Source organism: Pelophylax lessonae (genome assembly GCF_965119305.1).
Source record: "Pelophylax lessonae genome assembly, chromosome: 7".
Classification (NCBI taxonomy): Eukaryota; Metazoa; Chordata; class Amphibia; order Anura; family Ranidae; genus Pelophylax; species Pelophylax lessonae.
Window position 1 is genome coordinate 106432920 of NC_138774.1, and position 14372 is coordinate 106447291.

The 14372-nt window shown below is 43.7% G+C and overlaps 2 protein-coding genes across 3 annotated transcripts in view; both read left to right on the plus strand.

Annotated features, from left to right (window-relative positions):
* Positions 1-14372, plus strand: part of LOC309560740 (endothelin receptor type B-like) — a 476715-nt gene that overhangs the window by 159057 nt on the left and 303286 nt on the right. The window lies entirely within an intron of this gene.
* The window catches only part of VAMP7 (vesicle associated membrane protein 7), a 69585-nt gene that overhangs the window by 34749 nt on the left and 20464 nt on the right, over positions 1-14372 (plus strand). For both annotated transcript variants that reach the window (XM_082262684.1, XM_082262685.1), the window contains exons 3-5: positions 2991-3048; positions 3950-4087; positions 6697-6787. In XM_082262684.1, the coding sequence (XP_082118810.1) occupies positions 2991-3048; positions 3950-4087; positions 6697-6787 (287 nt within the window). The remainder of the gene's footprint in view (positions 1-2990; positions 3049-3949; positions 4088-6696; positions 6788-14372) is intronic.

Genomic DNA, 14372 nt, shown 5'->3' on the forward strand with positions numbered 1-14372 from the left:
ATTCCTTTAAAGCATTTGTAAAGACTTGATTGTTTCTTATAACAAACACCTTATACTTACTTGCTCTGTGCAATGATATTGCACAGAGCGTGGCCCCATAACTCCTCTTCTAGGGTCCCCTGCCGGGGCTCTCGGCTCCTCCTTTTCTGTGTCAGCCACTATAGCAAACCGCTTGCTATGGGGGCAGACATGCAGGCTCGCTCCCCAGCTGGGCTGTGTGCATCTATAGACACACTAAAAACAGATAGGGTTAAAGGAATCCACAAAGAGAGTTATGGATTGGACCCAGCAGCATATACAAACAAAGCTTTATTGAAGATTAAAAAAAAATATATATATATATATATATATATATATATATATATATATTGTGTGTGTATATGTATTTGACTCTCTCTCGCTCTCGCTCTCGTTCTCGTTCTCGTTCTCGTTCTCGCTCTCGTTCTCGCTCTCGTTCTCTCTCTCGTTCTCTCTCTCGTTCTCTCTCTCGTTCTCTCTCTCGTTCTCTCTCTCGTTCTCTCTCTCGTTTTCTCTCGTTTTCTCTCGTTCTCTCTCTCGTTTTCTCTCGTTCTCTCTCTCGTTTTCTCTCGTTCTCTCTCTCGTTTTCTCTCGTTCTCTCTCTCGTTTTCTCTCGTTCTCTCTCTCGTTTTCTCTCGTTCTCTCTCTCGTTTTCTCTCGTTCTCTCTCTCGTTTTCTCTCGTTCTCTCTCTCGTTTTCTCTCGTTCTCTCTCTCGTTCTCTCTCTCGTTTTCTCTCGTTTTCTCTCGTTTTCTCTCGTTGTCTCTCTCGTTTTCTCTCGTTGTCTCTCTCGTTTTCTCTCGTTGTCTCTCTCGTTTTCTCTCGTTGTCTCTCTCGTTTTCTCTCGTTGTCTCTCTCGTTTTCTCTCGTTGTCTCTCTCGTCTCTCTCGTTTTCTCTCGTTCTCTCTCTCGTTTTCTCTCGTTCTCTCTCTCGTTTTCTCTCGTTCTCGTTTTCTCTCGTTCTCGTTTTCTCTCGTTCTCGTTTTCTCTCGTTCTCTCTCGTTCTCGTTTTCTCTCGTTCTCTCTCGTTCTCGTTTTCTCTCGTTCTCGTTTTCTCTCGTTCTCGTTTTCTCTCGTTCTCGTTTTCTCTCGTTCTCTCTCGTTCTCTCTCGTTCTCTCTCGTTCTCTCTCGTTCTCTCTCGTTCTCTCTCGTTCTCTCTCGTTCTCTCTCGTTCTCTCTCGTTCTCTCTTCATACACTTTGTTATGAAGGGTAGTAGTACTAGACTGTATTGACTATTATTTGCCCAAGTTATTCTCCCACATTGCTGCAGAGATCACCTAACATAGGGGCAAGGTTACTACGTTAGTATTATCTATAATAGGTGGTTATCCACCTGTACCTACACCTGGCTGTCATACCTTGCAGTATAGGTCCTTGTATTCACCCCTTCATATGACAATTACAGGCTTGTGTGTGTGTGTGTGTGTGTTGAGCGCACTGTGTGAGCAGCTGCTGTGGTAAATAAACTAAGTTGTCTTTTTACCTATTTGAGTGGTGAAGTTATGGGGTTTTTACTTATTCTTTACTCTGGTGTGTATGTATATGTATGTATGTATGTATATACATATGTGTGTGTGTGTGTGTGTATATATATATATATATATATATATATATATATATATATATATATATATATATATATATATATATATATACCCATATGTATGTGTGTGTGTATATATATATATATATGTGTATATATATATATAATATATATATATATAATTTTTGAGTCTTCGATAAAGCTTTGTTTGTGTATGCTGCTTGGTCCAGTCTATAACTCTCTTTATGGGTTCCTTTAACCCCATCTGTTTTGGATGCTCTTCTTGCATTATTTGGACCGCACTTATTATTTAAAGTGAGACCGCAACAAACTGGTGGATGGTTAATAATTATTTTTCCGTCTTGTATTCACTAGATGTGGTCCTAGCAGTTTTTTAGTCCTGTGTTTTTGCTTATTGGTCCATAGACACACACAGCGTGGCTCGGCCCCACCCCCTCCTCATAGGATTTGGTTGACCGCAGCAGGAGCCAATGGCTCCTGCTTCTGCCTCTGTACCCATGAGCTGATAAACAGGGCAGTGCTGCTGCAGACATTCACAGTGCTTGATCGAGTTAGGACTCAGGTAAGTATATAGAGGAGTGAGGGGGTGATACCACTACTGGGTTGTGTTTTACCCTAAAGTGGATGTAAACCTTACCCTTCCATACCCAATCCTTCCAAACCCTTCCCAACCTACCCAGTGAAGTGACTTGCCTCAGGTGATACACAGAGATGAAACTAATTCTCCTAATTAAGTTGTACCTGTTTTCTACAGTCTTCTCTTCTCTACATCCGTTTAAAATGCAGAATTTATAAAGCTTGTCTGTGCTGTAAGAAAAAAAAGGGGGGCAGAGAGCTGAAGTTTCACACTGCATTGCTCTTAATTGAGACAACTTCTTTAATGCAGGGAATGCCTTGGGGTAAAAAAATATTTAGGCTTTAGAACCACTTTAAAGCACACGCCTCAAGATGTCTACAAAAACGAGCCAGCTAAATATACATCTATGATAGCTATCAATCTATAAATTGTGTTCAGCCAGTCTTGTGCGTCACACAGCTCTGCAACACTAGTGACCACAACTTTCTGCTCATTGCATTTGCATAATAAATCCTGGGAGGAGGGGTGAGTGGGGCTTCAGCACATGTAGGGTCTGATTTCCTCAAGCAGTTTGTGATCTGTTTATCTGTTTTTTATGAGTCCAGTGCAATATATAGAAGTCATCATTTTTGGCTTCTGACATTGGCATTGTTGTACAGCACTAACTGCAGCTAGATGAATGTACATAAAGCACTATTTACACCATCAGGCTCTATTACGATGCCTTGTACATGTGTTATATCAATATCTTCATCTGTCTCCTTGTTTACAGTATATAACGATCTATAATTATCTTGTGGGATAACTGTGTCTTTCTTTTCTCCCCTCAGTTACTTGTTCCATTACATCTGTCAGGACAGAATCATTTACCTGTGCATCACAGATGACGTGAGTGATTTTTTTTTTTAATCTGTTTATGGCGATTAGGCACAGTGACCATAAACTACTACACTGAATCGGTTTGGGAAGGACACATTATTATAGAAGTAAAGAGCTGGTCAGCCAGTTCTAGGAGTCACAAGACAGTTTTAAGCCCCTCACAGGCAAAGTGACGTATATATACGTCACTAGCCTGTGAGGCTCTGGGGAGCGAGCGCGCGCCGCCGGCGGTGCGGTCACGGACCAGCCCCCCCCCCCGCGTGTGTGACCGGCGGACCCGATGTCCGCCGGTCACTCTGCGATCGTTGGTGGAGAGGGAGAAAGTCAGGCGGCTAGTGTAAACAAGCTGCCTGTCATTCTCCCCTGTGTAGAAACACTGATCATACGGTTCTACTATGTATATAGTGTGTATAAAGATAGATACACACACAAGTATGTATATATTTATTTATTTTTTGGCAATATTTAGTAACACTAAAATTATGATTCTGATACAAAGCATTTTAAAATAATAAAAGTTGTCTTTCTTCTCATTTTTTTGTGCCACTGAAAAAATAATGATCAAAATTAATAAAAAAGAAAAAAAACGCTGAAATCTTTATGGTTAGAAAATTAGAAACCAAAATAAAAAAGCAGGAAAAAAAAGAATTCACAAATCCAAAAACGTAAAGGATATTCCATTTTTAGGATGTAACAAGTAACCGGTCTCTCATTTGATTATTTTTCTTTCTATACACTGTTTAGCTGCCGATGGCCAGCAGTTAATAGTGTACACATAGAGATCAGAGAGCTGCAGCTGCACTATGATCACATAGAAATGTGAAAAGCATATTTGTATTTTTGGACAGTGTTTACTTTTCTTGGGTCTATAAGTTGTATTGCTCCTGACATGGGTCATGTGTTCTTTTAGGACTTTGAACGTTCCAGAGCATTTAATTTCTTAAATGAAATTAAGAAGAGGTTTCAGACAACCTATGGATCCAGAGCACAGACTGCACTTCCTTACGCCATGAACAGTGAATTCTCCAGCGTCCTCTCAGCACAGCTGGTAATGTCCAAGACACAGAATGAGAAATCCCAAGGCTGTTTGATTTGAAAGTTTAAATGTTAGCCTGATAAAGTGATAAAATATAAAAAAAATAATGAATGCAGTGCAAATGGAAGTGATTATGTACCCATATCGATCAACCAAAGTTTACTGACCTCACATAAGTTTAAAGTCCCTCTCTGGTATATTGGCATCCCCCTTCCTCCCCCTCTAAATAACTAATCAGTAATATGACAAAGAAACCTAAATGCCAGTTCTACTTACCTGAACCTCCAGTCACGTGATGCCACCGTCCGATCCTTCTCTCTTTTTGCTGCTGGGTTTTTTTTGGGTGTCTAACACCCTGCGTGACATGGGCATGTCCCATTGGTGGTTAAGCAGAGGAGGCCTCTCAGGACCCAGAAGATCACTGACGTCACCTCAAAGGTATCGCAGGGGAGCTGATGGATTTTTAGCCCTGAATCATCAGCCCTCTGAATCGGGATATGGCAATGAGGGACCTGGATGGGGGACTACGGCCTTGTACACACGGTAGGTTTTTTATCTTCTGAGGCGCTCACATGAAGGTCCTGTACTAACTATGTAATATTTGTATATTTAGTACAGCAATCTCCCAGCTGAGCTATTGTGTTCTGACAGTAAACCACTACAACACAAACCACAATCCCCCCCCCCCCCCATCAGAACACACCAGTCAGCGCTCGCATCCAATCAGATGTCGATCTCCTGCTGGTTTTTCAGCAAGTTAATTTAACAGAAACTGGCAGTGAGATCGGCTTCTGTCAAACAAGCACATGTACAAATGAGCCGATTGTCGGCTGGTATCTACTGTACTGGCTGATTTTGGCCAATATTCGACCCGTGTGTACGGGGCTTTAAACCGGCCATATATGGATCAAAATTATTTCTGTTCAGCAGGGATTGGTCAAGATTCAATCCATCTATGGGCAGAATGATCATATGCAAGTCAATCCATAGACCCATTTGAATACAACCAGCCTGTCAAATTTTTTACATGTGATTACTGCCGGCAGCTACAGCCGCTTGTAAAAAAGGTTGTGTTCTGCTTGCCTGAAAGGCCCCCCCACCTCCGACAGAACACAATGGCTCCATGGGAGCGATTTTCTTTCCACCCGTGGTGGAAGGATAGCAAATCAAATCATCTATGGGTTGTTTTAGGCAAGTACATCTTGCTTCACCAGGTAAGCACAGTAAAAAACCTGGCAGGATTGATAAGGGGTTTATTGGGGGTTGCTTTTCTGTGCTACCTTTAGCTGGCCATTCGTGAAGTTCATTAGGACAGGTCAAGATCTGAACCATGGGTGACCCTGTCAGCACCTTCCTGCTCTCCTTCCATCTGAAAATCAGAGGATCTGGGTGGAAAATTGTTGGCCTAACAGTGGCTGAACCCAATCCAATAGAGTCAATATTTGGGTATTCTGACATCTGCATTTGCCATCTGTCAGAATACAAAAGCAAGCAGGGGAGATTTCTCCATCTGCGCTGTTAATTGGGCTGATCACAAAAAATCTTACAGTGCATGGCCAGCTTATATTGTATCAATGAGTATGTAATTAAACAAAATAGTTAATTTGTTTATTGATAAATGTAAAACGCATTGCTAGCTCTTCCATTACTTATAAAGAGCTTAGCACATGCAGGAGTAGAGCATGGTTCAGCTCTGTAGCTCAACTGTGCCGCATAAAAGGAGTTGTGTGTGCATAAGTTAAAAATCAAATGTCTCCATATATATAGTTGATAGATGAGGGCACTATTAAATGTAGTTTTAAATTATTATTAAATTTATTGTTGATGTTTTTATTTCTTTAATATTATTTCTGTGTAAATCTTACTTGTTGACCTTCCTTCATATTACCTTAGTGTAAAATGTGTTCCTATTTCAGTGATGGTGTATAAAAAACAGAGTGGTTTGTCTGGATTTCATGGTAGATCAAAGATGGTATACAGGCAGTAGTGTAGGCGATATGTTGAATATAGATGGGTGAGATCAGCTGTACATTCTACGTTTGTCTGACATTTTGTATACCAGCCCCCAGCAATCATGTGAGCAGCACTGGATGAACACAATCAGTATTAGCCGGTCACATGGACACATGTGATCAGAGGAGAGCGTTCGCTCGAGCAGGCTGGGCATCAGGTGACCACATACCAGTCGGGTTTTATCTCATTTTTGTGTCATTCTTCTGTCTTCACTATACAGAAGATTCAAGAAGAAAAATGTTCACACTGCACTCAGTTTAAAATAAGTGTGTATGGTGAACCAGGGAAGGGGGACAGGAGACAACAGAAAACTCCCCAGTACTTGTCCCTACCAATCAGGAAGAAATATGTTTAAAGACCAAGGTCTGCACACATTGTGAAATGTTGGTGGAAGCTGCACGCCACAGAAACTGCTTATTTTCACTTTAAATTATGAGAGATTCTTTGCAAAATACTGCAACCTATTAACATATTCTCAGAGTTCTTGAACCATCTGTGGTTCAGTATTTAGGAGGGGCACCGTAGATCTGTACTGCCCAGGACTATGTAGAAGCAGGGTACTGCTCTCCTCCAGATCAGTTTCCTTACCTTCTATTGTTTCCCCATAGAAACACCACTCAGAAAACAAGAGCGTGGATCGTGTGGTGGAGACACAGGCCCAGGTGGATGAATTGAAAGGAATTATGGTCCGAAATATAGGTATGTGCTTCCTGCTAAGAAACCTGTCAATTTAACATCAGTACCAATATACTATAATTCACATTTGTGAATCGAGTCAGCATTACTGTATGAGATACTGGTACTGGATTACTAGTAGTATATGAGAAAGTTAAAGTCTAACTCTAGCCATTTTGTTTTTTATAGGTAGTGTGGGTAAGGGTTTTTTTTATTTTTTAATGGGCAGATATCCCTGTGACACCTGGACAAGAAATTGGGGGAGTGATTATCCCTAGAGTGCAAAAGCATAGACAGCAATAGAAACATTCTGGGGAATTCATAAAGGGTGTCGTGGAACACTTTAGGATTTTGACAGGAAGCAGCACCAAGAGCATCAGGTACATGAATCTGTTGGTGTTCGCATACTGGACTCTCCATCCTCAGTATGCTCCCTTCCTCCTTTTCCACTGCCCCTATACATGCGCATGGCTGAGACATTTTGTACTGAGGTGGGTGGAGCCTGATGGAAACTAAGTCTAGCTCCCCCATCAGGTCCGCCTTGCTGTTGAAAAACAGAATAGCAGCCATGGATCTGCCCACTTCCGTGTGCTGTCAAATAGTGGCTTTTGAATCCGCCCATCCCCATGCGCTGTCAATCAAAAGTAAAGCAAGCCTGATGGGTAATAAGTCTCTTAGTTTATATTTGGCTCTCATCACCCTGTGACAAGGGGTTTCCCAAATATGAATGCAAATAAAAAAAAAAAAAGGGCAGTGATATTAGTGATAAATGCATAAAATTAAGTCCATGTAAATAGTCCCATCAAACACTGTGAAAGATAGGTGATCCCTCTATCTGTGAATAGTGATGAAAGGTGTGAAAGGATTTGCAAAGATGCCACCAGCCTGTGACTTACACCACGCTTACCCTAATGCATGGACCCCCTAATAAGCCAGGTCACACTCACTTTGTTTACAATTGGGAGCTGAATCCAAATCACCAGGAAGATGTTCCCTCAATCAGATGAACGGCACCAAACGCAATAAAGCAGCTTCCGCATCCTTTATTCATTAAAGTTATACCAAGGAGCACTAAGATGACCAGGGTTTCATGAAAATAAAACTGCTTAAATAGCGTAATCTCGTTTTAAATTTTTATTTTCTCTGTCGCTCATTGACAGACGTAGTCCTCCTTGATTAATATCAACTCGGGTTATACTGCCCTCTACAGGAGTAGGACTAGACAGGAAAGAAAACGTTCTGGCCAAACCTTAGGGGCAGTCCCAGAGGGTATATCCTCTCTCTCTCTCTCTCTCTCTGCTACAGCAAGTCAGTTTTTTCTGTCTAGTTAGGAGTAAGGACCTAAGTTCCTTGCTGGGATCTTTTGGTCCTGGCAAGATTTTTTTAGAAATACTTTTTTAGGCAGCTTTTCTTCTCCAGTGTTCCTGTGAGATCTTCAAGCAAGTACGCTGAAACTGGGCGACGGGCTGGATGTTGAGATCCAGTGGTCACCCCAGTTCAGCCTACAAGCGCGTGCAGGCCATAGCTCCGCGCTGGGTCGGCCGCGACATAGTCCCAGTGGACGGGGACTGACCCTGCGAGTTAAACGTCTCGCCTGGACGCCAATGACCAGTTGCAAACTGAGTCACGGCGTCCGTATTGGTCGACAGCCCCCCCACCCCGGTGGAGAGGGGTTCTGTCAGGAGTTGGCGCCCGCCTGGTTCCGGTATGGTAAGTAAGATGTTCCCCCTCTCCCCCTGTGGGGTTTGTTGGTGGACGCGGGTCCCTCTCTGGGATGGATGGACGTGATCCTAGAGCCTCGTGTCTCTAGCATGGGGGCGGCCATGTTTGAGGTGACCAAACACCTCGAGGAGCAATTGGGAGGCGCCGGAAGGCGTGTAAAGGGGCGGAGCTGCCTCCTTTACCCGGGAAAGCAAGCCAAAGACTTCCTGTCTGTAACAGACAGTGCTGGAAGCAGGTTGTATAGAAACTTCTGAGCATCAGGTGGTGAGCCTTGGGGTCTCTCTCTCTCTCTCTCTCTCTCTCTCTCTCTCTCTGTAGGGGTCCTAAAGCAGGTAACACTGAGGGGCACTGCTGCGCTGGGGGACAAAAGAAAAAAAAATTTTTATTTTTTGATTGCAATTAATTTTTTCTGGCAAGTGTCTTGTATAATCATGGACCCTGCCACACATGTATCTCCACCTGGTCCCCTCGAGGTGGCCGCAGGACCCTCCAGTGCCTCACAGAGTATTGATGCATTTTCAGCAGTTTTGGAGTCTTTGGTATCCCGGGTGGAGATGGCCTGTCAGGGACGGGGGTCAAGAAAGCGACCCCCGCCTACCCCTATTTCATCTGATACTTCAGATTCTGAGATGGTCATTGCAGCTGCAGGTCCCTCTGCAGGGGCTGTTGTCTCGGGTAATGTTCCCTCAGATAGTGAGGAGGACGGTACTACCTCCGCCATAGCACAAGAAGAAGCATTGGTGGACGCACTAGTTGTGTCTGTCCGGGAAACCTTAAGACTTGAGGTTACACCGGCAGAGGTAACCGAGATGGAAATTCCCTTTGGTACTAGTAAGCCTACCAAGACGGTGAAGGTTTTTCCCTTACCCAAATGTTTTGGTAATAAGATTAAAGAGGAATGGGATGATCCGAAACGAATCCTCACTATTTCCAAACGCATTGCTAGACGCTATCCGTTTGAGGAATCCCTCATTAAAAAATGGACGGTACCACCAGTGGTGGATCCACCGATTTCCAGACTAAATAAAGCCACTGTTATCCCGTTGGAGGACGCTCCGTCCTTTAAGGATCCGGTGGATCGAAAAATGGAAGCGGAATCCCGCACTGTTTTTTCCCTGATAGGGTCAACCTTTAGACCAGTGGTTGCCATTGGTTTAGTTTCACAAACATTGACAGAATGGGCAAAATTGTTACGCCATGACTTAAAGGGGAGAAGTATCCCCCAGGCAGCGTCTGATTTGATGGAGCAAATTATACAAGGACTACAGTTGGTCTGCGACGCAGCCCTGGATGCCACTCCCTTGTTAGCGCATGCATCGATGTCAGCAGTAGTCCTCAGACGTGTGTTAAAGTGTTGGTCGGCGGATCAAGGTTCCAAGAAAGCTTTGGCGAATCTCCCTTTTCAGGGGGATCGCCTATTTGGGGCCACCCTAGATGAGATCATAAAGGATGTCACTGGGGGCAAGAGCACTTTTTTGCCGCAGACTGCTAAAGCTAAAGGACCTCGTAAAAGGCGAGGACCTTTCTTTTCCGCTCATAAAAGGTTTGTTCGCTCCGCTGGGGCGAGCGTGAAGGGCAAAGCCCCTTCAGGAGGTTTCAAAAGCCGCTGGTCGGGTAAACAAAAGGCCGACTCAGCCAAACCTGAAGATATGGCTAATACAGCCTGAAGGTGCACCCCCACCCAGCTCAGGGGTGGGGGGACGTCTTCACCGGTGTTCAGATCCAGGGCTTTTCTGAATCCCGGACTAAAAGGTTCAGGAGATCATACGATCAGGATACAAGATCGAGTGTCGATCACTTCTGCCGGTGCGATTCTTCCCTTCCAACATTTATATGCTACAGGGAGCGGTAATTCCCGTTCCTTGAGCAGAACGTTTTCTTTACCTTTTCCAAAGATCATTCCCAGTTCCCTCCAGGAATCGGATCCGGTTGAGCGAGCGGACCAAGGAGTCTCTGGTCCGGTGACTTCGTTCTCTAATGCTCAGCCAGGAGAAGTCATCACTTCCGATAGGAATCAAGTTTCTGATAAATGTGTGGGAACCGAGAGCGATCAGATTTTGTCTGATTGTCTGGACCAAGCAGCTCTAGGGCAGCCCGGTTCGGATCCAGTCAGACAATGTCATGGTGAGGACTTAGGTCAATCACCAAAGATTTCACCATCTGTGTCTTCATTAGGGCATCCCGGAGGTGGATCTGTTGGCATATCGGCTCAACAGGAAGGCGCGGAGGTTGGTAACTCGCGCCCGCGATCCTCTAGCGGACGCAGCAGACGCGCTGAACGCCCCGTAGGGGCAGTATCGGCTATTATATGTCTTCCCCCCTCTCAAGTTGCTGCAGAGATTTCTCCGCAGGATAGAGGTGGAGGGAACTCCAGTTATCCTGGAAATTCCGGGCTGGCCTCGTCAAGCCGGGTACGCCGACTTGGGCAGGCTAGTCGTGGACGCTCCGTGGAGACTTCCTCTCGGAGGATCTGCGGTCTCAAGGACCGATCTCCCATCGTGCTTTACAGTCGCTGGTTTTAACGGCCTGGCCATTGAGACCCAGGTACTGAAGGACAGAGGATTGTCAGCTTCAGTTATTCCTACTCTAATTAAAGCAAGGAAAGCGACTTCCAGCAAAGTCTATTATCGCACATGGAAGACTTGTATTGCGTGGTGTGAATCTTTGGGATTTCCCCCACGTACCTATTTGGTGACCCGAATTTTGGCTTTTCTGCAAAAGGGGGTTGAGCAGAAACTATCCTTGAGCACCATCAAGGGTCAGGTTTCAGCGTTAGCAATCTTCTTTCAGAAGCCGCTGGCTACTCATTCCTTGGTGCGGAATTTCATCCAGGGGGTGCGGCACTTGGCTCCGCCAGTGCGTGCGCCCTTACCGCCCTGGGATCTTAATTTGGGTTTGTCGGTTCTGCAGAAACCTCCCTTTGAAAATATCAGGGAGATTCCCTTGCTTACATTATCCCAGAAGGTGGCCTTCTTGGTGGCTATCACTTCTGCACGCAGGGTGTCAGAACTGGCTGCATTATCATGCCATTCCCCATATCTAGTGGTTCATAGGGATAAGGTAGTTCTTCATCCGAAGCCATCCTTTCTTCCTAAGGTGGTTTCAGATTTTCATCTGAATGAAGATATTGTGCTACCTTCCTTGTGTCCTAAGCCCAGTCATCCTCGGGAATGTGCGTTGCATTCCTTGGATGTGGTGCGGGCAATCAGGGTATACCTGAAGACTACGGAATCGTTCCGTAAAACGGATTCACTTTTTGTGATCACGGATGGCCCCAGAAAGGGGTTGCCTGCATCTGCCACGACTATCTCCAAATGGATTAGACAGACGGTGGTACAGGCTTATTCTATTAAGGGTCGGAATCCTCCGTTCCCTGTTAAGGCGCACTCCACTAGAGCGCTCAGTACTTCCTGGGCCTACCGCCATCAGGCGTCAGTGGTCCAGGTTTGCAAGGCGGCTACCTGGTCGTCGGTGCATACCTTTACAAAATTTTATAAAGTTGATGTGATGGCATCGTCAGATGCCTCTTTTGGCCGCAAGGTTTTGCAGGCCGCAATTTGAGGAGACCGGTGGTCTACCTCGAGGGTTTTTTTCCGTTGGAATTTCAGTTGAGTCTCACCTTTTGATTTGATGAGCCTTTAAGACTTCTAGTTGGCACCGGTTGGGCCTTCTAGATTGGATTTTGATTTTTTATCCCACCCCTCATTTGTGGCACTGCTTTGGGACGTCCCGAGTTGATATTAATCAAGGAGGACTACGTCTGTCAATGAGCGACAGAGAAAAATTGATTTTTTTAAGATCTTACCGTAAAATCCTTTTCTCTTAAGCTCATTGACAGACGTAGTACCCGCCCCTCTGTTTTTGAGTTGGGTTGGGTTAAATTCTCTAAACACTGCTTTGTGACATAACTGACTTGCTGTAGCAGAGAGAGAGAGGATATACCCTCTGGGACTGCCCCTAAGGTGTGGCCAGAACGTTTTCTTTCCTGTCTAGTCCTACTCCTGTAGAGGGCAGTATAACCCGAGTTGATATTAATCAAGGAGGACTACGTCTGTCAATGAGCTTAAGAGAAAAGGATTTTACGGTAAGATCTTACAAAAATCCATTTTTAATGAAAGCCTTGGGAGAAGCATGTAGTAATAACATCCTTCCGTCCAGTAACTAAGATGGCCGACATCGATCGCGCATGCGTAGTAGCGTGTGTGCATAGCTAGATCCGACACGTGTCGTCATATGTGACATCATCAGGAGTACGCGCACACGCAGATACTACGCCTATATATACACACAGAGAAACCCAGAAGGATCCCCTTGATCGGACAAATAATTTACCAAAAGGGAGGTATCAACCGAGTGACTTAATAGAGTATATCGAGCACATTAGAAGGTCCCTTGCCAGCGCCATCTAGTGACTGGATAGCAAAATACATACGAAAAAAAAATCCATAGGAGTCCAGAATTGCATACGTTGGAAAAATTAAATTATAAATCTAAAATAACAAACTTAGTTATAAAATTATTTGTTTATGTGAACAACTTTATAATATCCTTCCAAGTATATTACAACATGAAAATTAGAAACAAAATGTAATTAAATAGATAAAACAACAACACACATATTATGCATGTCTAATATTTTATCCAGACCAACCAAAAATTTATTAAATCTAGAATTAATGATCACATAGAAATGTTGAAGATCAATTATTATTAATATAACAGTTGATGTTCCACTCAATATTTAATCCCAGAGGGGAATAGGATCTCAAATGGTAGATCCAACTGGTTTCAGCTTGTGAAATACATCTTTTGGCATTGCCGCCTCTTCAATGGGGGAATATATTTTTCCAATGCTATAAACACAGTTCCATTTCCACAGTTCCATAATTAAATACGTTTAAAATTAAATGTATTTAATTCATTTTTGTTTCCAATTTTTATGTTCTAATATACTTGGGAGGATATTTTAAGTTGTTTACAGTTGGTTATCTCAGATTTATAATTTAATTTTTCCAACGTATGCAATTCTGGATTCATATGGAGTTTTTTCGGTATGTATTTTCCTATCCACCAGTCACTAGATGGCGCTGGCATGGGACCTTCTAATGTGCTTGATATACTCTATTAAGTCACTCGGTTGATACCTCACTTTTGGTAAATTTGTCCAATCGCAAGGATCCTTCCGGGTCTCTCTGTGTGTATATATAGGCGTAGTATTTGCGTGTGTGCTTACCCCTGATGACGACTCGTATGCTGAAATGTGTCGGATCTAGCTATGCACGCGCTACTACGCATGCAACGTGTCGGCCATCTTAGTTACTGGACGGAAGGTTGTTATTACTACATGCTTCTCTGAAGGCTTTTATATGTGAGTGTTACTCTTTTTTGCACTTTATCAAAACTTTAAATGAGATTATGCTATGTGGGCGGTTTTATTTTCATGAAACCCTGGTCATCTGAGCGCTTCTTGGCGTAAGTTTAATGAATGAAGGATGCGGAAGCTGCTTTATTGTGTTTGGTGCCGTTCATCTGATTGAGGGAACATCTTCCCGGTGATTTGGATTCAGCTCCCAATTGTAAACAAAGTGACTGTAACCTGCCTTATTAGGGGGTGAAGTCACAGGCTGGTAGCATCCTTGCAAATCTTTTCATCACTATTCACGGATAGAGGGATCACCTACAGTCAGGTCCATAAATATTGGGACATTGACACAATTCTAATCTTTTTGGCTCTCTACACCACCTTAATGGATTTAAAATGAAAAAAACCAGATGTGCTTTAACTGCAGACTTTCAGCTTTAATTTGAGGGTATTTACATCTAAATCAGGTGAACTGTGTAGGAATTACAATAGTTTGTATATGTGCCTCCCACTTTTTAAGGGACC